The sequence below is a fragment of the Coregonus lavaretus genome (assembly GCF_964263955.1).
Source record: "Coregonus lavaretus genome assembly, chromosome: 25".
Lineage (NCBI taxonomy): Eukaryota > Metazoa > Chordata > Actinopteri > Salmoniformes > Salmonidae > Coregonus > Coregonus lavaretus.
In genome coordinates this window covers 44,623,792-44,648,939 of record NC_140012.1, presented here as the reverse complement: position 1 = coordinate 44,648,939, position 25,148 = coordinate 44,623,792, and the positions used below count along the sequence as shown (strand labels likewise).

Sequence of the window (25,148 nt, the reverse complement as noted above, 5' to 3'; positions counted from 1 at the left end):
GCCAAGTCACTACTGGCCAAGTCACTGCTGGCAAAGTCACTACTGGCCAAATCACTGCTGGCCAAGTCACTACTGGCCAAGTCACTACTGGCCAAGTCACTACTGGCCAAGTCACTACTGGCCAAGTCACTACTGGCCATATCAACAGTGATGGTAGTGGACATTCCCCCTTTCTCTGTATATTGGATCTTTTTGCAGCTCCTGTGAAAAGTTTGGATGTGTGTAAAACCCTCCATAGTCTAAGTTGTCTTATGCCTAATATTACATGCCCGTGGGGAGCGATGATGGTAACTTCTGTATTTAGATATAGCCAATTAAAAAACAAGTTGTTTCGTTTTATTAGAATTTTATTCGAATTATTCACTATCTTTTTAAGTCTAATCATTAGTGTGTTTAATCTTGCTCTGCATCGTGGGGAAGCGTTTCACTGTAAAGTCTAAACCTGTTGTATTCGTGCATGTGAAAAAATAAAATATGATTTTGATTTATTGACCTTTGGCTCAGACATAATGCATGTTACAGTAAGTCTATATCAGTGTCAATTTTAACAATATATAGTTACATGTTGAAGCCATGCAATTACTGTTCAAAAACATGTTCAACATGTTTAGCAAATATGGGATAGGCCTACAATTGTTATCTTGTTTCTGTTGGCTATTTAACCAACTAACGGACTAACATCCTAATTGGAGTTGATGACAACGCAATACATACAAGACCGTAAAAACACAACTTGAAGCAACCACATATTTAGCCATGGAGCACGTTCTGATTGGCCAGTGAGGGGTCAAGCCTTCGACATATTGTACCATCAACTTTTATTTATTAAATCAAAACCCTTTTGCGCTACTGCTACAATAATTCTGGTTATGAAAATAGCAAAAGTATTTCTGACACCCCACCCCCGAACCTATTGCACTACCGCCAGTGCTTAGATTGACCGTTGTGTTAGGTTCAAATAGAGCCCACAGTCTCTGTGGAGGACAATAACTTGCGTCCAAGTGAGCGATACGTTGTCTCTTCATCACGTTGGCTGATATCAACAGACTGCCCCTAGCCTTGGATGGTTTGAAGCACCATTTGAAGTACCAGATTCATTACAAATATTTCAGATCAGTTTTAGTTTTTTTTTCCCCCCCCTTCATACGTTCATCTCTCAGGTTCTAAAACTCCCATGCCTCCTCCACCTGTTTGTGATAATCCTCATCCAGGGGGTTGTCCGGACACTTCTGCCCGTTGCTAGGTGGCCTGGCCTGGTTATAGCGGCTCCAGTCCCCCTTACAGATGATCCAGGGCAGGATGTCTACCTTGTAGTGGAGGTCGGCAGAGAACTCCGTGCTGATGAGGTTTGGCGTTCCCGCTCCTTTTCCGCGGGTGATGAGCTTCATGTTGTCACCGTAGCAGCAGTGCTGTGCGGCCAGAGTCGTGGACTCTAGAGTTAACGTGGAGCGGATGCAGTACCGGGCCGTGGGTTTGTAGATCTCTAGCTTCTCCTTGGGGCCGCTGGCGTCTTTCCAGCGGAAGTCCCGGCGCGTGGCCGGGTCGGGGACGTCGGCCGTGCTGTAGGCCACCTCGGTGGGGTAGGAGCAAGGGCAGCTGGGGAGGTCGTTGGAGACTTTAGTCATGTATTTCTTCAGGAACTCAGACTTACAGTTCATCCAGCGTTCACAGCTGTCTGTGTCTGGAAGAGATCAAAGAGAGTTAGTTAGTCTGGATCTATCTCTACAGCTGTCTGTGTCTGGAAGGGATCAAAGAGAGTTAGTTAGTCTGGATCTATCTCTACAGCTGTCTGTGTCTGGAAGAGATCAGAGAGAGTTAGTTAGTCTGGATCTAGATCTCTTTTACTCTCTCTCTATCTTCTCACTTGCCTCTCTCTCAGATTGGGACCAGATCACAGAGCAGAGCATGTTATTGGGACCAGATCGCAGCGCATGTTATTGGGACCAGATTGGGACCAGATCGCAGAGCAGAGCATGTCATTGGGACCAGATCGCAGAGCAGAGCATGTTATTGGGACCAGATTGGGACCAGATCGCAGCGCAGAGCATGTTATTGGGACCAGATTGGGACCAGATCACAGAGCATGTTATTGGGACCAGATCGCAGCGCATGTTATTGGGACCAGATTGGGACCAGATCGCAGGGCAGAGCATGTTATTGGGACCAGATTGGTACCAGATCGGGACCAGATCGCAGAGCAGAGCATGTTATTGGGACCAGATTGGGACCAGATCGCAGAGCATGTCATTGGGACCAAATTGGGACCAGATCGCAGGGCAGAGCATGTTATTGGGACCAGATTGGGACCAGATCGCAGAGCATGTTTTTGGGACCAGGTTGGGACCAGATCGCAGGGCAGAGCATGTTATTGGGACCAGGTTGGGACCAGATCGCAGGGCAGAGCATGTTATTGGGACCAGATTGGGACCAGATCGCAGAGCATGTCATTGGGACCAAATTGGGACCAGATCGCAGGGCAGAGCATGTTATTGGGACCAGATTGGGACCAGATCGCAGAGCATGTTTTTGGGACCAGGTTGGGACCAGATCGCAGGGCAGAGCATGTTATTGGGACCAGGTTGGGACCAGATCGCAGGGCAGAGCATGTTATTGGGACCAGATTGGGACCAGATCGCAGCGCAGAGCATGTTATTGGGACCAGATCACAGAGCAGAGCATGTTATTGGGACCAGGTTTCAGAGCATGTTATTGGGACAAGATTGCAGAGCATGTTATTGGGACCAGATTGGGACCAGATCACAGAGCAGAGCATGTTATTGGGACCAGATTGGGACCAGATCACAGAGCAGAGCATGTTATTGGGACCAGATTGGGACCAAATCTCAGAACAGAGCATGTTATTGGGACCAGATTGGGACCAGATCAGAACAGAGCATGTTATTGGGACCAGATTGGGACCAGATCAGGGCAGAGCATGTTATTGGGACCAGATTGGGACCAGATCACAGAGCAGAGCACGTTATTGGGACCAGATTGGGACCAGATCAGAGCAGAGCATGTTATTGGGACCAGATTGGGACCAGATCACAGAGCAGAGCATGTTATTGGGACCAGGTTGGGACCAGATCGCAGAGCAGAGCATGTTATTGGGACCAGATCAGAGCAGAGCATGTTATTGGGACCAGGTTGGGACCAGATCACAGAGCAGAGCATGTTATTGGGACCAGGTTGGGACCAGATCACAGAGCTGAGCATGTTATTGGGACCAGATCACAGGGCAGAGCATGTTATTGGGACCAGATCAGAGCAGAGCATGTTATTGGGACCAGATTGGGACCAGATCAGAGCAGAGCATGTTATTGGGACCAGATTGGGACCAGATCGCAGAGCAGAGCATGTCATTGGGACCAGATTGGGACAAGATCAGAGCAGAGCATGTCATTGGGACCAGATTGGGACCAGATCAGAGCAGAGCATGTTATTGGTACCAGATCAGAGCAGAGCATGTTTTTGGGACCAGATTGGGACCAGATCAGAGCAGAGCATGTTTTTGGGACCAGATTGGTACCAGATCGCAGAGCAGAGCATGTTATTGGGACCAGATCAGAGCAGAGCATGTTATTGGGACCAGATTGGGACCAGATCAGAGCAGAGCATGTTTTTGGGACCAGATTGGTACCAGATCGCAGAGCAGAGCATGTTATTGGGACCAGCATGCTCTGCTCTTCCTGTCCTCCTCTTTCTCCTCCTCCATCCCAGTGAAGGTCTGAGGAATGATCAGCAGGTCCAGGAAGGCGGAGCTGTGCATGGTGGACCATAGAAATAGAATGACTAGAATAGATAATAGTCATTCCCACTCAAATCAATGTTCTGGGAAGAATGGACCAGAGTTTGGAGTTAAGTTAAATCCATTACAATTCAGTAGATTCAGGAAGTAAACTGAAATTCGAACTGGAATTGACTGAATAGACATGGAATTGACTGAATAGACATGGAACCCCAACCCTGAGCTGGACACTAATGCTAAATAGAATCACGTTTGAAGAACCTGACACATCGATGGAGGGATGATCTGAAGTGAAAAATGATGAAAACAAATAGTAAATGAGAGAAGAATCTTACCGACACCAAATAGCTCTGTAGCGTTGAACTCATCTGTTCCAGCCCGCAGACTGACTTCAGTGACGGCTGTCTCGAACGCATCTTCTATACCTGCACACAGAGACATGGCCAGTGAATGATGCAACAGACAAACTTATCACTTTACATCTATAATAAAGCGCTTCTTAACAAGACTATCAACAAGGCAGGTCTTACAGGCCCTAGTTGTCGCACCTGGACTACTGTCCAGTCGTGTGGTCAGGTGTCACAAAAGAGGGACTTAGGAAAATTACAATTGACCCAGAACAGGGAAGCACGGCTGGCCCTTAAAATGTACACGGAGAGCTAACATTAATAATGTAAGTCTCTCCTGGCTCAAAGTAGAGGAGAGATCGACTTCATCACTACTTGTATGTGAGAGGTATTGACATGTTGAATACACCGAGCTGTCTGTTTAAACTACTAGCACACAGCTCGGACCCATGCATACCCCACAAGACATGCCACCAGAGGTCTCTTCACAGTCCCCAAGTCCAGAACAGACTATGGAAGGCGCACAGTACTACATAGAGCCATGACTACGTGGAACTCTGTTCCACATCAAGTAACTGATGCAAGCAGTAAAATTAGATTTAAAAAACAGATACAAATACACCTTTTGGAACAGCGCATACTGTTAAGAGACACTCTCTCTCTCACACACACACACACACACACACACACACACACACACACACGGATTTTGTGTTTTAGATATGTGGTAGTACTCCTGAGTGGCGCAGTGGTCTAAGGCACTGCATCGCATTGCTAACTGTGCCACTAGAGATCCTGGTTCGAATCCAGGCTCTGTCGCAGCCAGCCGCGACCGGGAGACTCATGGGCGGCGCACAATTGGCCCAGTGTCGTCCAGGGTAGGGGAGGGAATGGCCGGCAGGGATGTAGCTCAGTTGATAGAGTGGGTTCAATTCCCACGGGGGGCCAGTATAAAAAAAAAATATGTATTCACTAACTGTAAGTCGCTCTGGATAAGAGCGTCTGCTAAATGACTAAAATGTAGTAGAGTAGTGGCCTGAGAGACCACAATGTGTTGTGAAATCTATTGTGAAATGTATTGTAATGTTTTCAACTGTATATAACTGCCTTATTTTGGCTGGACCCCAGGAAGAGTAGCTGCTGCCTTGGCAGGAATTAATGGGGATCCATAATAAACCCCAGGAAGAGTAGCTGCTGCCTTGGCAGGAACTAATGGGGATCCATAATAAACCCCAGGAAGAGTAGCTGCTGCCTTGGCAGGAACTAATGGGTCCATAATAAACCCCAGGAAGAGTAGCTGCTGCCTTGGCAGGAACTAATGGGGATCCATAATAAACCCCAGGAAGAGTAGCTGCTGTCTTGACAGGAACTAATGGGGTTCCATAATAAACCCCAGGAAGAGTAGCTGCTGCCTTGGCAGGAACTAATGGGGATCCATAATAAACCCCAGGAAGAGTAGCTGCTGCCTTGGCAGGAACTAATGGGGATCCATAATAAACCCCAGGAAGAGTAGCTGCTGCCTTGACAGGAACTAATGGGGATCCATAATAAACCCCAGCGCTGGTAAACTAAGCCGGATTCAAACACAGAAGAATGACCTTTGCACAGCGATAGACTTTTCAATTTCCCCGATGTTCACGAAGATCATGTCGGCAGTAAATGCTGCAGATGTCGACTCAAGTAGAAAACACCTTTAAAAGCACATTTAACTGATGACACTACAACATGGAGAGGGACCTACCTGAATTTGTCCAATATAAATGTAGGTTTTAATTGCAACTGTTATCTATGGTTAGGAACAATGATTACAACCCTAGATCCACACACACACACACACACACACACACACATACACCCTCCCTCCTCACCTGGGCAGGATGGCATGTCACAGGTGCGTGACTCGGTGGCGCTGCAGGCGTAACCACATGACCTGGTCCTCTTCTGGTTCCCGTTCCCACAGGTTACACTACACGGAGACCAGTTACTCCAGCCACCGTCTCCGTCTGGAGGGAAGGAAAGGGAGTGGGGGGGGACAGATAGACAGAAAGAGGGAAGGCAGGGAGACAGGGGTGGGGAGAGAGGGAGACAGGGAAGGAGAGAGGGAGACAGGGGTGGGGAGAGAGGGAGAAATAGAAAGAGAGAGAGAGAAGCAGAAACAGAGAGAGAAAATACTGTCAGTATAAGGCAGTACACAGTAGTAGCCAGCCAAATAGAAACGTAGCTAACCAGGACGTTCTGGGCTGCGTAGGGGGGTCCGGGGGCATGACCCCCCCCAGGGGATTTCTATTTCGAACAAGCTCTGTTTTGGTGGCCTCCGGTACATTCTAATGGCTTGATTCCATCCTAAATACACAGCTAAATGATTCAATACTTTATGAGTTTAACTCCCAGATTGGTGAAATTAGTTGTGGCATTGATGAGAAAGACAAGATTTTACAATAAACAAAATGTCTGATTTCAGTTTATTGTTAGTTGTTTTGGATATTGACTAGGTCTTTATGATCAGGACTATTTTATGACTCGCCACGATTTGTTCTTCAAATGATGCATTTTATTTTAGCTGATTGTCTGATTGTGGCTGTGGACACAGATTGTCTTCCTGCTCTAAAAAGACACAAATAGGCTAAGATCTGGTAAATAACAGATAATAATAAATAAGATCTGGTGCAACCAATTACCTTCAGAAGTCACATAATTAGTTAAAAAAAGTCCACGTGTGCAATCTAAGTGTCACATGATCTGTCACATGATCTCAGTATATATATATACACACACCTGTTCTCAAAAGCCCCAGAGTCTGCAACACCAATAAGCAAGGGGCACCACCAAGCAAGCGGCACCATGAAGAAGGAGCTCTCCAAACAGGTCAGGGATAAAGTTGTGGAGAAGTACAGATCAGGGTTGGATTATTTAAAAAAATATCAGAAACTTTGAACATCCCACAGAGCACCATTAAATCCATTATTAAAAAATTGAAAGAATATGGCACCACAACAAACCTTCCAAGAGAGGGCCGCCCACCAAAACTCACAGACCAGGCAAGGAGGGCATTAATCAGAGGCAACAAAGAGACCAAAGATAATCCTGAAGGAGCTGCAAAGCTCCACAGCGGGGATTGGAGTATCTGTCCATAGGACCACTTTAAGCTGTACACTCCACAGAGCTGGGCTTTACGGAAGAGTGGCCAGAAAAAAGCCATTGCTTAAAGAAAAAAATAAGCAAACACGTTTGGTGTTCGCCAAAAGGCATGTGGGAGACCCCCCAAACACATGGAAGAAGGTACTCTGGTCAGATGAGACTAAAATTGAGCATTTTGGCCATCAAGGAAAACGCTATGTCTGGTGCAAACCCAACACCTCTCATCACCCCGAGAACACCATCCCCACAGTGAAGCATGGTGGTGGAAGCATCATGCTGTGGGGATGTTTTTCATTTGCAGGGACTGGGAAACTGGTCAGAATTGAAGGAATGATGAATGGCGCTAAATACAGGGAAATTCTTGAGGGAAACCTGTTTCAGTCTTCCAGAGATTTGAGACTGGGACGGAGGTTCACCTTCCAGCAGGACAATGACCCTAAGCATACTGCTAAAGCAACACTCGAGTGGTTAAAGGGGAAACATTTATATGTCTTGGAATGGCCTAGTCAAAGCCCAGACCTCAATCCAATTGAGAATCTGTGGTATGACTTAGAAATTGCTGTACACCAGTGGAACCAATCCAACTTGAAGGAGCTGGAGCAGTTTTGCCTTGAAGAATGGGCAAAGATCCCAGTGGCGAGATGTGCCAAGCTTATAGAGACATACCCCAAGAGACTTGCAGCTGTAATTGCTGCAAAAGGTGGCTCTATAAAGTTTTGACTTTGGGGGGGGGGGGGGGGGGGTGAATAGTTCTGCACGCTCAAGTTTTCAGTTTTGTTGTCTTATTTCTTGTTTGCTTCACCCCAAAAAATATTTTGCATCTTCAAAGTGGTAGGCATGTTGTCTAAATCAAATGAAACAAACCCCAAAAAAATCAATTTTAATTCCAGGTTGTAAGGCAACAAAATAAGAAAAATGCCAAGGGGGGTGAATACTTTCGCAAGCCACTGTATTGTTTAAGATGATTTTTGAATGACTACCTCATCTCTGTACCCTACACATACAATTATCTGTAAGATCCCTCAGTCGAGCAGTGAATTTCAAACACAGATTCAACCATAAAGACCAGGGAGGTTTTCCAATGCCTCGCAAAGAAGGGCACCTATTGGTAGATTTTTTAAAAGCAGACGTTGAATATCCCTTTGAGCATGGTGAAGTTATTAATTATACTTTGGATGGTGTATCAATACACCCAGTCACTACAAAGATACAGGCGTCCTTCCTAACTCCGTTGCCGGAGAGGAAGGAAACCGCTCAGGGATTTCACCATGAGGCCAATGGTGACATTACAAAACAGTTACTGAGTTTAATGGCTGTGATAGGAGAAAACTGAGGATGGATCAACAACATTGTAGTTACTCCACAATACTAACCTAAATGACAGAGTGAAAAGAAGGAAGCCTGCACAGAATAAAACATTACTGAGTACCACTCTTCATACTTTCAAGCATAGTGGTGGCTGCATCATGTTATGGGTATGCTTGTAATCGTTAAGAACTGGGGAGTTTTTCAGGATAAAAAAGAAACTGAATGGAGCTAAGCACAGGCAAAATCCTAGAGGAAACCCTGGTTCAGTCTGCTTTCCACCAGACACTGGGAGATGAATTCACCTTTCAGCAGGACAATAACCTAAAACACAAGGCCAAATCTACACTGGAGTTGCTTACCAAGAAGACAGTGAATGTTCCTGAGTGGCCGAGTTACAGTTTTGACTTCAATATACTTGAAAATCTATGGCAAGACCTGAAAATGGTTGTCTAGCAATGATCAACAACCAATTTGACAGAGCTTGAAGAATTTTGAAAATAATAAATGGCCAAATGTTGCACAATCCAGGTGTGGAAAGCTCTGGAAAGAGACTTACCCAATCGCTGCCAAAGGTGCTTCTACAAAGTATTGACTCAGGGGTGTGAATACTTGTGTAAATGAGATCTGTATTTCATTTTCAATAAATTTGTCAAAATTTCTAAAAACATGTTTTCACTGTCATCATTGAGTGTAGATGGGTAAAAAACATTTAATCAATTTTGAATTCAGGCTGTAACAACAAATTGTGGAATAAGTCAAAGGGTATGAATACTTTCTGAAGGCACTGTATAGCGGAAATGTATATTTGATACATGGAACTAGGAAGGACTGAATTGAGTGACGTGTGTTGTCATTTGTGTAAATAGGGGCGCTACTTTGTCCCAAAATGTTATAAATAATTATATGGGACCTCCTATCCTTACCCCCCCTTTACCCATCGAGGCCCAGTTTATCCCCACCTCCTATCCTTACCCCCCCTTTACCCATCCAGGCCCAGTTTATCCCCACCTCCTATCCTTACCCCCCTTTACCCATCCAGGCCCAGTTTATCCCCACCTCCTATCCTTACCCCCCCTTTACCCATCCAGGCCCAGTTTATCCCCACCTCCTATCCTTACCCCCCCTTTACCCATCCAGGCCCAGTTTATCCCCACCTCCTATCCTTACCCCCCTTTACACATCCAGGCCCAGTTTATCCCCACCTCCTATCCTTACCCCCCTTTACCCATCCAGGCCCAGTTTATCCCCACCTCCTATCCTTACCCCCCCTTTACCCATCCAGGCCCAGTTTATCCCCACCTCCTATCCTTACCCCCCCTTTACCCATCCAGGCCCAGTTTATCCCCACCTCCTATCCTTACCCTCCTTTACCCATCCAGGCCCAGTTTATCCCCACCTCCTATCCTTACCCCCCTTTACCCATCGAGGCCCAGTTTATCCCCACCTCCTATCCTTACCCCCCCTTTACCCATCCAGGCCCAGTTTATCCCCACCTCCTATCCTTACCCCGCTTTACCCATCCAGGCCCAGTTTATCCCCACCTCCTATCCTTACCCCCCCTTTACCCATCCAGGCCCAGTTTATCCCCACCTCCTATCCTTACCCTCCTTTACCCATCCAGGCCCAGTTTATCCCCACCTCCTATCCTTACCCCCCCTTTACCCATCCAGGCCCAGTTTATCCCCACCTCCTATCCTTACCCTCCTTTACCCATCCAGGCCCAGTTTATCCCCACCTCCTATCGTACCCCCCTTTACCCATCCAGGCCCAGTTTATCCCCACCTCCTATCCTTACCCCCCCTTTACCCATCCAGGCCCAGTTTATCCCCACCTCCTATCCTTACCCCCCCTTTACCCATCCAGGCCCAGTTTATCCCCACCTCCTATCCTTACCCCCCCCCTTTACCCATCCAGGCCCAGTTTATCCCCACCTCCTATCCTTACCCCCCCTTTACCCATCCAGGCCCAGTTTATCCCCACCTCCTATCCTTACCCCCCCTTTACCCATCCAGGCCCAGTTTATCCCCACCTCCTATCCTTACCCCCCCCCTTTACCCATCCAGGCCCAGTTTATCCCCACCTCCTATCCTTACCCCCCCTTTACCCATCCAGGCCCAGTTTATCCCCACCTCCTATCCTTACCCCCCCCCCCCCTTTACCCATCCAGGCCCAGTTTATCCCCACCTCCTATCCCTACCCCCCTTTACCCATCCAGGCCCAGTTTATCCCCACCTCCTATCCTTACCCCCCCTTTACCCATCCAAGCCCAGTTTATCCCCACCTCCTATCGTACCCCCCTTTACCCATCCAGGCCCAGTTTATCCCCACCTCCTATCCTTACCCCCCCTTTACCCATCCAGGCCCAGTTTATCCCCACCTCCTATCCTTACCCCCCCTTTACCCATCCAGGCCCAGTTTATCCCCACCTCCTATCCTTACCCCCCCCCTTTACCCATCCAGGCCCAGTTTATCCCCACCTCCTATCCTTACCCCCCCTTTACCCATCCAAGCCCAGTTTATCCCCACCTCCTATCCTTACCCCCCCCCCCCCCTTTACCCATCCAGGCCCAGTTTATCCCCACCTCCTATCGTACCCCCCTTTACCCATCCAGGCCCAGTTTATCCCCACCTCCTATCCTTACCCCCCCTTTACCCATCCAGGCCCAGTTTATCCCCACCTCCTATCGTACCCCCCTTTACCCATCCAGGCCCAGTTTATCCCCACCTCCTATCCTTACCCCCCCCCCCCCCCTTTACCCATCCAGGCCCAGTTTATCCCCACCTCCTATCCTTACCCCCCCTTTACCCATCCAGGCCCAGTTTATCCCCACCTCCTATCCTTACCCCCTCTTTACCCATCCAGGCCCAGTTTATCCCCACCTCTGTCTGTTCCCCTTGCCCCCTACACCCCTCTATAGATCCACACATAACATACACACCCTCCCACACACATCCACCTTCACCACTCCTCCCTCACACATCCACCTTCACCACTCCTCCACACACATCCACCTTCACCACTCCTCCCTCACACATCCACCTTCACCCTCCCTCCCACACACATCCACCTTCACCACTCCTCCACACACATCCACCTTCACCACTCCTCCACACACATCCACCTTCACCACTCCTCCACACACATCTACCTTCACCACTCCTCCACACACATCTACCTTCACCACTCCTCCACACACATCCACCTTCACCACTCCTCCACACACATCCACCTTCACCACTCCTCCACACACATCTACCTTCACCACTCCTCCACACACATCTACCTTCACCACTCCTCCACACACATCTACCTTCACCACTCCTCCACACACATCTACCTTCACCACACACATCTACCTTCACCACTCCTCCACACACATCCACCTTCACCACTCCTCCACACACATCCACCTTCACCACTCCTCCACACACATCCACCTTCACCACTCCTCCACACACATCTACCTTCACCACTCCTCCACACACATCCATCTTCACCACTCCTCCACACACATCCACCTTCACCACTCCTCCACACACATCCACCTTCACCCTCCCTCACCCTCCCATTCATATGCACAGACACATAGAACAATGATTGACAATTTACATACATGCTTTGTTTCCTGTTTTATATTTGTCTTTTCAGTGTCCATGTATCTCATTTGCATCGGCTAATTATATTTTTACTTCCTAGAGAACAGTTACTTAGGGATAATACAGTCGATTGTATTGGGGGAAGGGGGAGAGGAATATTTTCTCAATTTACGATAAGCTGGTCTTAGGCATCACTGTATGTAGTCTAATGTCTCTCCTCAGGGCACTGGGATCTCTTTCAACTGGAAAGGTTTCCTGCAGCCTGTTCAGGGCTTCATAGGCACTAGTGCACTCCATTCTCTGTATTCCCTTCCATACCCACAGTACTGCCGAGAATCGAAGTTGAGACTTGATTCCTTGACTGTCTGATTGAAATGAATTGCTGGCGTTTTTTTCCTCAGTCTAGCAGACAGGTCCTGGATAAATGGAATGGACTGGCCCTGGACCTTGATCTCCTTTCCCCCTTGTGCTTTCAGAATGTTGACTTTGGTCTGATAGTTCCACAGCTTAAAGATTACCATTCGAGGTTATTTAGCAATCTTCTGGTTCACTTCGATCCGATGGCATCGCTCCAGATCCTCCAGTGATACATCCACACCAAGCTCCTCTGATATCAGCTTGATCACGTATCTGGAAAGGTTCCCTTTTTCCTTGTCTTCCGGTAAGGACAATATTCTCATATTATTTTGTCTCGATCCCCGGGACCACCCACACACACAAAAAAAATGTATGCACGCATGACTGTAAGTCGCTTTGGATAAAAGCGTCTGCTAAATGGCATATTATATTATATATTATATATATCTGCCAAGATAGACCCTACTTTCCTTTAGAGCAAACCTACTTTTTTAACATTGTAAAATATTTTTTGTTGTGGTGAGCATTTTAGCTATGTTTTCCAGAATATCCTTCAGCTGTTTGTTGTGGTGAGAATTGAGATCATTTTAGCTATGTTTTCCTGGATATCCTTCAGCTGTTTGTTGTGGTGAGCATTGAGATCATTTTAGCTATGTTTTCCAGAATATCCTTCAGCTGTTTGTTGTGATGAGCATTGAGATCATTTTAGCTATGTTTTCCTGGATATCCTTCAGCTGTTTGTTGTGGTGAGAATTGAGATCATTTTAGCTATGTTTTCCTGGATATCCTTCAGCTGTTTGTTGTGGTGAGCATTGAGATCATTTTAGCTATGTTTTCCTGGATATCCTTCAGCTGTTTGTTGTGGTGAGCGTTGAGATAATTTTAGCTATGTTTTCCTGGATATCCTTCAGCTGTTTGTTGTGGTGAGCATTGAGATCATTTTAGCTATGTTTTCCTGGATATCCTTCAGCTGTTTGTTGTGGTGAGCATTGAGATCATTTTAGCTATGTTTTCCAGAATATCCTTCAGCTGTTTGTTGTGATGAGCATTGAGATCATTTTAGCTATGTTTTCCTGGATATCCTTCAGCTGTTTGTTGTGGTGAGAATTGAGATCATTTTAGCTATGTTTTCCTGGATATCCTTCAGCTGTTTGTTGTGGTGAGAATTGAGATCATTTTAGCTATGTTTTCCTGGATATCCTTCAGCTGTTTGTTGTGGTGAGAATTGAGATCATTTTAGCTATGTTTTCCTGGATATCCTTCAGCTGTTTGTTGTGGTGAGCATTGAGATCATTTTAGCTATGTTTTCCTGGATATCCTTCAGCTGTTTGTTGTGGTGAGCATTGAGATCATTTTAGCTATGTTTTCCTGGATATCCTTCAGCTGTTTGTTGTGGTGAGCATTGAGATCATTTTAGCTATGTTTTCCTGGATATCCTTCCAGGAAAGCTTCTGACGCAAGACAACTTAATGCGTTAGCTGGCAGCCAGGTTCTAGCCAGGGAGGTTGGTGGGTGCTGGGCACTGTTAACTCTCTATAATACTCTGGGCACTGTTAACTCTCTATAATACTCTGGGCACTGTTAACTCTCTATAATACTCTGGGCACTGTTAACTCTCTATAATACTCTGGGCACTGTTAACTCTCTATAATACTCTGGGCACTGTTAACTCTCTATAATACTCTCAAATGAGGTGTAAAAAATCTAATCAAATACTCGTCTTGACACAAGACACATTCAGATGAGTCCGGGCTGCTTTCTGACTGTTAACATTCAGATGAGTCCGGGCTGCTTTCTGACTGTTAACATTCAGATGAGTCCGGGCTGCTTTCTGACTGTTAATGTGTTTGGAAATGTGGCTGAGATTCAGTTCCAATGATCATTGAAAGGATCAGTTTAATGAGAATACATGGAAACATTTCCTCTGCATGAGCTGAGTACTAAACTATTACATTAAGCTCACGGCACACACACACCACCTCCTAACCAACATCTGCCAAACATTGTAATAATTTCACAGATTAAAGGCCAGATAGCAGCCTTCTACCCCCCCCCCCCCCACCATACACAAATTACACCCAAAGCACTATGTGGCAGAGGACCAGCAGTTAGCTCTGACAAGGCTAGAAAAAAAACATTCATTCATTCCTGAAAGATGGATAAAATTAAATGTATTCTCTCTCCATAACACCCACATTCCTGTGTAAACAGGTGGACAAGCTGAGACACGGTGTGGATAGATACTGTACGACTGTACCGTGGGGAGGGTGAATTCTTCTAGAGCTAATTTATCTATCTAGCAGGCCAGATGTGGAGAGAGTGAGAGTGTGTGTGTGTGTGTGTGTGTGTGTGTCTGTGTGTGTGTGTGTGTGTGTGTGTCTGTGTCTGTGTCTGTGTGTGTCTGTGTGTGTCTGTGTGTGTCTGTGTGTGTCTGTGTGTGTGTGTGTGTCTGTGTGTGTGTGTGTGTCTGTGTGTGTGTGTGTCTGTGTGTGTGTGTGTGTCTGTGTGTGTGTGTGTCTGTGTGTGTGTGTGTGTGTGTGTGTGTAGACTGTTATTGAGAATGATATGAACTGGTCTGCGTCTAAATGTCACCCTGCCCCCCCATGAACTGCACTACTTTTGACCAGATAACTAACCAGCTAGCGCATTTGGTTCCATAGAAGTTGTGGGAACATATGATTTTGGTTTCACATTGGTTGTGGGAATGAAGCCATACGTTTCCTAACCGGTAAAACAGAACGTTTGTTAAGTGTTCTGAGAACAGAAGCGAAAATGTTATGCCTGTTTCTGGGAACGTTTATTTTTTTGGTTGCAGGGAGATTCTGAGAATGTTTTACTCTGGTTCCTTGAAAGTTTTCCTGGGAACGGAAATTTTAGGTTCCTTAAAACGTTCACTGAATGTTTCAATAAGAATTGTCAATGTCAAACCATTTGGAGAACATTCCTAGAACATTACCAAAATTGAAATGAAATGTAACTATGTTCGAACTTTTAGGAAACGTTCTGTTAAAGTAATGAAATGCCAAGAAAATATACGTTTTTTTTGTCAAGTTCCTTAAATGTGCTGAGAATGTTCCAGAGCCAAGCAACTATTCTGCACCATTCCCAGAACGATGTGGGAAGGTTGTATGCAAAATAACCACAGGACAACCACGCTCTCACCAAGCTCTAAGAAACATATGGTTCTCAGAACGTTAGGTGCTAGCTGGGTAGTTCACTATTAAGGGAATAGGGTGTAATTTGGGACGCAGCTCTGGTTTGACTTTGTTGTTCGAGAGGCGTTTAATCTGTCACGCACACACACACACACACACACACACACACACACACACACACACACACACAATGGACAAATCCAGCTCATGAAACTAAAGAGTGTTAAAGGCTTCAATCATACACCCGCTTCAATCACACACCCGCTTCAATCACACACCCGCTTCAATCACACACCCGCTTCAATCACACACCCGCTTCAATCACACACCCGCTTTCTGTGTCAAAACACTCACACGCTTGGAACACACACATGCACATATACACACAACACACAGCCCTCAACAAACACACACAACACACAGCCCTTAACAAACACACTCATACACACAGCCCTTAACAAACACACACAACACACAGCCCTTAACAAACACACACAACACACAGCCCCTAACAAACACACACAACACACAGCCCTTAACAAACACACACAACACACAGCCCTTAACAAACACACACAACACTCATACACACAGCCCTCAACAAACACACACAACACACAGCCCTTAACAAACACACACATACACATATACACACAGCCCTCAACAAACACAAGTCCTCTTGCCGTCAGTCCCCCTCACACACTACACTCACCATATTCAGTCTGAGCCTTGCTGGCTCCTCCTCCTCCTGCGCCTCCTCTCCTCTCCCAGTCCCCTAGTGGTTTTAGGAAGTTACTATCCTCTGAGTTACTGCCTCTTGCTCCTCCTCCTCCTCCTCTCCCTCCTCCTCCTCCTCCTCCTCTGTAGGAGGGCTGCTGCTCCCTAGCCTGCTCCTTGGGTCGACGTGGGGTCGAAACTGAAGAAGAGGAGGAGGATGAAGGGGAGGTTTGCCACCAGTTTCTCCAGTTGGGAACCAAACCTGGTTTGTTCTCCTTCTTCAGGCCTTTCTCATGCTCCACCACCTCTATGGTCACCTGGAGGGGAGGGAGGAGCAGGGTCAAAGGTCAGTGCTAGACCCGCTGAATTGACCTCTGACTAGACCCGCTGACTAGACCCGCTGACTAGACCCGCCGACTAGACCCGCCGACTAGACCCGCCGACTAGACCCGCCGACTAGACCCGCCGACTAGACCCGCCGACTAGACCCGCTGACTAGACCCATTGACTAGACACGCTGACTAGACCCGCTGACTAGACCCGCTGACTAGACCCGCTGACTAGACCCGCCGACTAGACCCATTGACTAGACCCGCTGACTAGACCCGCTGACTAGACCCGCTGACTAGACCCGCTGACTAGACCCGCTGACTAGACCCATTGACTAGACCCATTGACTAGACCCGCTGACTAGACCCGCTGACTAGACCCGCTGACTAGACCCGCTGACTAGACCCGCTGACTAGACCCATTGACTAGACCCGCTGACTAGACCCGCTGACTAGACCGCTGACTAGACCCGCTGACTAGACCCGCTGACTAGACACGCTGACTAGACCGCTGACTAGACCCGCTGACTAGACACGCTGACTAGACCGCTGATTAGACCCGCTGACTAGACCCGCAGGCAACGCGGCCTACATTTCAACTCCAACGCAGAAGCTTTGCTATTCAGTGTCTTCCCAATTAAGTAGCTTAGTTTTGTTGTTTGGCTACATGAAGCGAACTAGGGCTCGCAGCCCACTTCTTCCAATGTGTTCATCTAATTCTACTAGATGAGTATAAACATCCTGTCACGCCTGCTCCCGCTCCCCCTCCCTGGCGCTCGAGGGCGCCCATCATTACGCACACCTGTCACCACCGCTACGAGCATCTGCGCTTCATTGGACTCACCTGGACTTCATCACTGTTCTATTACCTCCTGTTACGAACCCCGTGGCTCTAAACATCTAGGGTGGATGGACATGAGACCCGTAACATAAATTCATGCAAATTATAAGTGTGGCATGAAACAGTGAGAACAAAAATGACACAACTACCATGAACTACCGTCAAACACAAATGGTTTATTGCTAAACACACGGTAAAGGTTTGGGAAAAAGGGCTGAGCAGGACCCAAGAAATGAAACAATAGTGTAAAACCCCCTAAACTGATCTTGCCTGCCTCAAGAACCGCTAGGCTACTGCTACCATACAAAAATACAGTGGGTGGTCCGCTCAGGTCTAACTAGTGTTTTTAGACAGCTTTCTTCCTACGGGTAATATACGCCCAAGGGCAACTAGCTTAAACTCCCCTTTTCCCAGAAACACACAAAGCTACCAAACAGGGTAATCAGCAATTAAATAAGTACACACCACACAGGACACAACAGTATCCACACTCAGGTAAAGAAATAGTTTCTAATAAAGTTACCAACAGGGTTACCAACAACTTAGTGAGTACACAACACACAGGACACCACCGTGTCCATACTCACATATGGAAAAAGTCTCTCTTTCTTGCAACAAACACAAGTCTGGTTTTTATAAAATGGGATGTGTGATTGAACAAACGAGTAACAGGTGGTGCAATTCACAGGAATGTTCACTGATTGGTCCAATCAGCAGACACCTCCACGACCACCAATCAGGAACATACAGGACACCTGTGATTAGGGCAGACAGAGTAGAAACACACAAAAACACAGGATACCTGTATCCGTAACACTCCCACCCTTAAAAGAGCAAACCACAATGGTTTGCGACACACGTACTATCACAACACCCAAATTCACAAATCATCCTGCCGGGATAACAAAAAAAAACCTAGATCATTACACACGAGACAAAGCATCTGCCAACACATTATCTAACCCCTCTTCGCAGAGGAATGGCCTCTGGGTACCTGGTGGCCACACACATAATTGTCAACATAAACTGGTTACCAGATTTTGTTTTTGGTAATGGTCCAACACAATCAACCATCACATGTTCGAATGGTTCACCTATGGCCGGTATGGGACAAAGAGGCGCGGGGGAAATAACCTGGTTCGGTTTCCCAGTTACTTGACAGATGTGGCAAGTCCGACAGAACTGAGCCACATCTTGTTTTAAACCCGGCCAAAAGAAATGTCGCAAAACACGATCATAAGTCTTGGTGACTCCCAGATGTCCGGACCACTGGTGATCATGAGCGAGGGATAAAACATTTTGTCGAAAGGCTGTAGGAATCACTATTTGGTAAACAGCATTCCAATCTTCGCCAGCGTCAACATGGGATGTCCATTTACGCATGAGGAGATTACCATCAATGAAGTATGCCATGTTTTTCTTCTTTAGCTCGTCCTCTGAGACAACACTAGAAAAACATTTAGCCAGGCTAATGTCAACCTGTTGGTTAGCGATCAGCTGCTCACGAGTAACTGGTAACTGTATTGCCTCAGCAACAAGTTCCACATCCTTCTTCCTTTCTCTGGGCTGTTGGTCAGACTGCACCAGCTTACCAGAGGTAGCACCCGAACTATCCTCTGGGTCACACTCTCTGAATAGAATCGTGTTCGACAAATCTATCACTTCCCCCACTTGTCGTGCTTGAGCACGTGTGACAGCACAAGCGGGGAACACATCTGGATAACCCTGTGCCAGCTCCTCGGAGAGAGCCTGGTCACTTTTATCCAATACCTCTAATACGGGTATCACCTTTCCTCCGGCAATATTGTTGCCCATTATAAATGTCACACCTTTTACTGGCAACATAGGACGTACGCCAACTCTGAACAATCCACTGACTAACTCAGAGTGTACGTTCACAAAGTGCAATGGCACTGGGACAAATCCCATTTCAATACCTTGTACTAACACACTGGAACCACAATATGTATTACTGGACAAGGGCAACACATCAGCGAGTATGAACGACTGCGCCGCACCAGTATCTCTGAGGATTCTAACTGGACGCTGAGACGCTTCGTCATCTGATATAGAAACAAACCCCTCAAAAATGAACGGTTCATAACTGTGATCTGGGACAGGGACTTTCAAACCACATTCACTATGAGGCTCCTGTCTTGATTCCGGCCTTACAACCGTACGAATCAGCCCAACACCCGTTGGCGGCCTGGCGTGCTGAGGCATCCCCGGTTTGCGTTTCAGCAGAAAGCAATCATTAACCATATGTCCCACCTTATGACAATAGAAACAGTGACGCACATCTTTTGGGCGTGCTGGATGTACTGCTGGTCGACTAGGACTAAAAGTTAGCAACTCCGCAGCCCTGCTCTCCGTACGAGCCGAAAACACGCTCTTATGCGTCAACACAAACTCGTCTGCCAATACAGACGCTTCCGACAGTGAGGATACTTTCTGTTCGTTCAGATAAACTACAATGCGTTCCGGTAAACAATTTTTAAACTCTTCTAACAAGATTAACTCCCGTAGAGAGTTAAAATCAGTTACCTTACTAGCACTGTGCCATTTGTCAAACAGATTTCCTTTGTCTCTAGCAAACTCCACATAAGTCTGAGTAGGAGACTTTTTATGAGACCTAAATCTCTGTCGATATGCCTCAGGAACAAGCTCATAGGCACGAAGAACAGTAGCTTTGACCACTTCATAATTCAAACTGTCTTCAAGAGGTAGCGCTGCCAGAACCTCTTGGGCTTTACCTGTTAGTTTACACTGAAGTAATAGGCACCATACCTCTTTGGGCCATTTCAATGCTACCGCTATACGTTCAAAAACACTGAAATAGGAATCAACCTCTGACTCCCTGAACACAGGTACCAAGGTGATCTGCCTACTAATATCAAACGTAGCAGCCGACACAGCTGGTGAGGATGGCTCACTAGCAGGCATAGTATGAGCAGCGACTAACCTCGCTGTTTCTGCCTCCAGTTCCATTTTACGCACCTCCAGTTCCATCTTACGCGTCTCCAGTTCTTGATCAAGCCTACGCGTCTCCAGTTCTTGATCAAGCCTACGCGTCTCCAGTTCTACCTCTAGCTTACGCATCTCCAGCTTGTCTTGCCTGATCTGTGCCCGCTCTTCCGCCTCCATTTGGAGCCGTGTCGAGCGGACATCGATCCTGGCATCACTGTCAGTCAGTGGGGAGAGTGGGTCATAACGGGGCAATGTGGCTGGAGCCTTAGTCTCGTCCTCAGACACTGATGGGCTTACAGGATCAGCAACCACATCCCCTACAGGAGCAGCAGGGTCAGGCGGCGGTAACTCAAGCACTCGCTCGTTTAACAATATCGCTAGCACTACTTCCCTAACTTCTGCTTTCACTAAACCCCTCGGTATGGGTACAGAAAAGTGGTCAGCCAAAGCCTGTAGATCCACTCTACGGCAATTCTCAAAAACCTCCCACGTAGGGTTTTCCAAAAATGCCTCTAACTCAAAAGTAGCCATCCTACTAGCAACACGAGCCGTCGACTACTGAACACAAAAAAAAACAGGTAGTTACAGCTGCCAAGCTCAACACTGAACCAGACACTTACTAATTTGCATGAGTAGCATGGGATGAATCCCGGACGAACCCCCACTTTATGTTACGAACCCCGTGGCTCTAAACATCTAGGGTGGATGGACATGAGACCCGTAACATAAATTCATGCAAATTATAAGTGTGGCATGAAACAGTGAGAACAAAAATGACACAACTACCATGAACTACCGTCAAACACAAATGGTTTATTGCTAAACACACGGTAAAGGTTTGGGAAAAAGGGCTGAGCAGGACCCAAGAAATGAAACAATAGTGTAAAACCCCCTAAACTGATCTTGCCTGCCTCAAGAACCGCTAGGCTACTGCTACCATACAAAAATACAGTGGGTGGTCCGCTCAGGTCTAACTAGTGTTTTTAGACAGCTTTCTTCCTACGGGTAATATACGCCCAAGGGCAACTAGCTTAAACTCCCCTTTTCCCAGAAACACACAAAGCTACCAAACAGGGTAATCAGCAATTAAATAAGTACACACCACACAGGACACAACAGTATCCACACTCAGGTAAAGAAATAGTTTCTAATAAAGTTACCAACAGGGTTACCAACAACTTAGTGAGTACACAACACACAGGACACCACCGTGTCCATACTCACATATGGAAAAAGTCTCTCTTTCTTGCAACAAACACAAGTCTGGTTTTTATAAAATGGGATGTGTGATTGAACAAACGAGTAACAGGTGGTGCAATTCACAGGAATGTTCACTGATTGGTCCAATCAGCAGACACCTCCACGACCACCAATCAGGAACATACAGGACACCTGTGATTAGGGCAGACAGAGTAGAAACACACAAAAACACAGGATACCTGTATCCGTAACACCTCCCCTATATCTGTCTGTTCCTCAGTCTGATCCCCGTGTCAGCATTAAAGTCGTTATGTTTCCCTTGTCCAGACGCTGTCCGTGGTTTGTTTCATGTCTGTATATATATATATATATATATATATATATATATATATATATATATATATATAAAATATTATTATATATATATTTTTTTTAACTCCCTGTACTTGATTCTCGTCTCCCAGCGTCTGTCCTCACACATCCTGGCATTTAAACCATCCTTGATTACTTTATTTCTTCGCATACTCAAACAGCCTACTTTTTAGGATGCAAATACGGGTGTTCGGACACGCCCACTATCTTCCTGTAGGGCTCAAAATGAAAACCTGCCTTTCATGAGAGTTTCTGCAAGCTTGGAGAACTGTGTTCTTTGGTGAAAGAAGATGATATTATTATTTATTAGCACATGATGTTCAAAAGTGGTATCAGGCAACATTATTTGAGTGACAGAGAGTTAAAACATGAGGAGCCATGTTGAGAAGGCATCACTTACTATAGATTATAACCCATGTTGACTGTCTACTTTACTAGGGGCCATCACTCATAGATAGTGTCTTCAAAATGAAACACAACGTAAAACAAAAAGCTCTAGGTCTTTTAATGAGTTGTTCCTTTCCCAATGCCAACAAATGATACTGTCGGTAAAGGATGTCTTCTTAGAGCCTGCATGACCTAGTGATACAGAGAGAGAGAGAGAGAGAGAGAGAGAGAGAGAGAGAGAGAGAGAGAGAGAGAGAGAGAGAGAGAGAGAGAGAGAGAGAGAGAGAGAGAGAGAGAGAGAGAGAGAGAGAGAGAGAGAGAGAGAGAGAGAGAGAGAGAGAGAGAGAGAGAGAGAGAGAGAGAGAGAGAGAGAGAGACAGAGACAGAGACAGAGACAGAGAAAGAGATTCTACAACCACCTAAAACAAAGCGATTCCCAAACCTTCCATAACAAAGCCATCACCTACAGAAAGATGAACTTGGAGAAAAGTCCCCTAAGCAAGCTGGTCCTGGGGCTCTGTTCACAAACACAAACAGACCCCACAGAGCCCCAGGACAGCAACACAATTAGACCCAACCAAATCATGAGAAAACTAAAAGATAATTACTTGACACATTGGAAAGAATTTACAAAAAAGAAATCAGAGGAAACTAGAATGCTATTTGGCCCTAAACAGAGAGTACACAGTGGCAGAATACCTGACCACTGTGACTGACCCAAAATTAAGGAAAGCTTTGACTATGTACAGACTCAGAAAGCATAGCCTTGCTATTGAGAAAGGCCGCCGTAGGCAGACCTGGCTCTCAAGAGAAGACAGGCTATGTGCACACTGCCCACAAAATGAGGTGGAAACAGAGATGCACTTCCTAACCTCCTGCCAAATGTATGACCATATTAGAGACACACATTTCCCTCAGATTACACAGACCCACAAAGAATATCGCGAAAACAAATCCACATTTTGATAAACTCCCATATCTATTGGGTGAAATACCACAGTGTGCCATCACAGCAGCAATATTTGTGACATGTTGCCACAAGAAAAGGGCAACCAGTGAAGAACAAACAACATTGTAAATACAACCCATATTTATGCTTATTTATTTCCCCTTTTGTACTTTAACTATTTGCACATCGTTAAAACACTGTATATATATACATAAGATGACATGGGTGGGGTAGCGATGTGCATCATGCACATGCAGCCATGTGGTCACACACACACACCTATTTCTCTGTTTACAAGAGAGGGACAGTGTTACCTGTATATTTGGGTTCTGTCTGTTTATATCTGCCTTGGAGAGGTCAGGGAAGTTGTGGAGGTCCAGGAGGAAGGCCCCAGGCCCGTCTCTCTGCAGGCTGCCTCCGGTAGCCTGACTCTGGGCCCAGGGGAGGGCAGCAGGCCGCTGGGCTGACTGGTGCTCTGGTCCTCTCCGCTCCCCTGGACTCTGCTGGGCTGACGAACTGCTCTCTGCTCTGACATTATTCTAGATGGGAGAGGGAGAGAAAGAGAGAGAGAAAAATAAAGAGAGAGATTTTTGAATATTATGATATTTGTGCGTCAGTAACTTTCTCACTCATCATTATTCACGATTCATTCAGAATTATCTGTAATCATGGTAGCATCCACATTAATGTAGAAGTGTTTAGAAACATATTCTACTCTTATTTACAATAAAAGTGACAATACATTATTTACCGTTCATTTCTATTGGGCACAAAATTATCTGAAACAACCAAAACAAACAGCAAATGCATCTAACAAGTTTGTAGAGTCACAAGCTTGATGTAATCATTGGGTGCTATCAATGTGGGACCAAATACAACATTTTTTGCTACTTTAATACACATTTTTACTACAACATTTTTACTACTTTAATACACACAGTGAATTTCTCCCCATTCTTTTGGTCCCCTAAAATGGGGATCTATGTACGAAAAGTGCTGTAATTTCTAAACGGTTCACCCGATATGGATGACAATACCCTCAAATTAAAGCTGACAATCTGCATTTTGACCTCATAGATCTATCTTTACCTCTGTCCCCAATAGAGGACCACTTAGCTACATCAAATTTGATATTCCGCTCTAGAAAAAAGAAAAAAAAAACATTTGGTGTTCGCCAAAAGGCATGTGGGAGACTCCCCAAACATATGGAAGAAGGTACTCTGGTCAGATGAGACTAAAATTGAGCTTTTTGGCCATCAAGGAAAACGCTATGTCTGGCGCAAACCCAACACCTCTCATCACCCCGAGAACACCTCCCCACAATGAAGCATGGTGGTGGCAGCATCATGCTGTGGGGATGTTTTTCATTGGCAGGGACTGAGAAACTGGTCAGAATTGATGGATGGCGCTAAATACAGGGAAATTCTTGAGGGAAACCTGTTTCAGTCTTCCAGAGATTTGAGACTGGGACGAAGGTTCACCTTCCAGCATGACAATGACCCTAAGCATGCTGGTAAAGCAACACTCGAGTGGTTTAAGGGGAAACATTTAAATGTCTTGGAATGGCCTAGTCAAAGCCCAGACCTCAATCCAATTGAGAATATGTGGTATTACTTAAAATTGCTGTACACCAGTGGAACCCATCCAACTTGAAGGAGCTGGAGCAGTTTTGTGTTGAAGAATGGGCAAAGATCCCAGTGGCTAGATGTGCCAAGCTTATAGAGACATACCCCAAG

At 46.1% G+C, this 25,148-nt stretch overlaps 1 protein-coding gene across 1 annotated transcript in view; it reads right to left on the bottom strand.

Annotated features, from left to right (window-relative positions):
• Positions 1-468: 468 nt before the first annotated feature.
• The window catches only part of LOC311101032 (isthmin-1-like), a 35,605-nt gene continuing 10,925 nt past the window's right edge, over positions 469-25,148 (bottom strand). The window contains exons 2-6 of the mRNA XM_084142044.1: positions 23,727-23,951; positions 16,363-16,684; positions 5,964-6,098; positions 4,084-4,173; positions 469-1,681 (exon numbers count right to left, since the gene is read on the bottom strand). Coding sequence (XP_083998170.1) covers positions 1,164-1,681; positions 4,084-4,173; positions 5,964-6,098; positions 16,363-16,684; positions 23,727-23,951 — 1,290 coding nt within the window. The 3' untranslated portion in view covers positions 469-1,163. The remainder of the gene's footprint in view (positions 1,682-4,083; positions 4,174-5,963; positions 6,099-16,362; positions 16,685-23,726; positions 23,952-25,148) is intronic.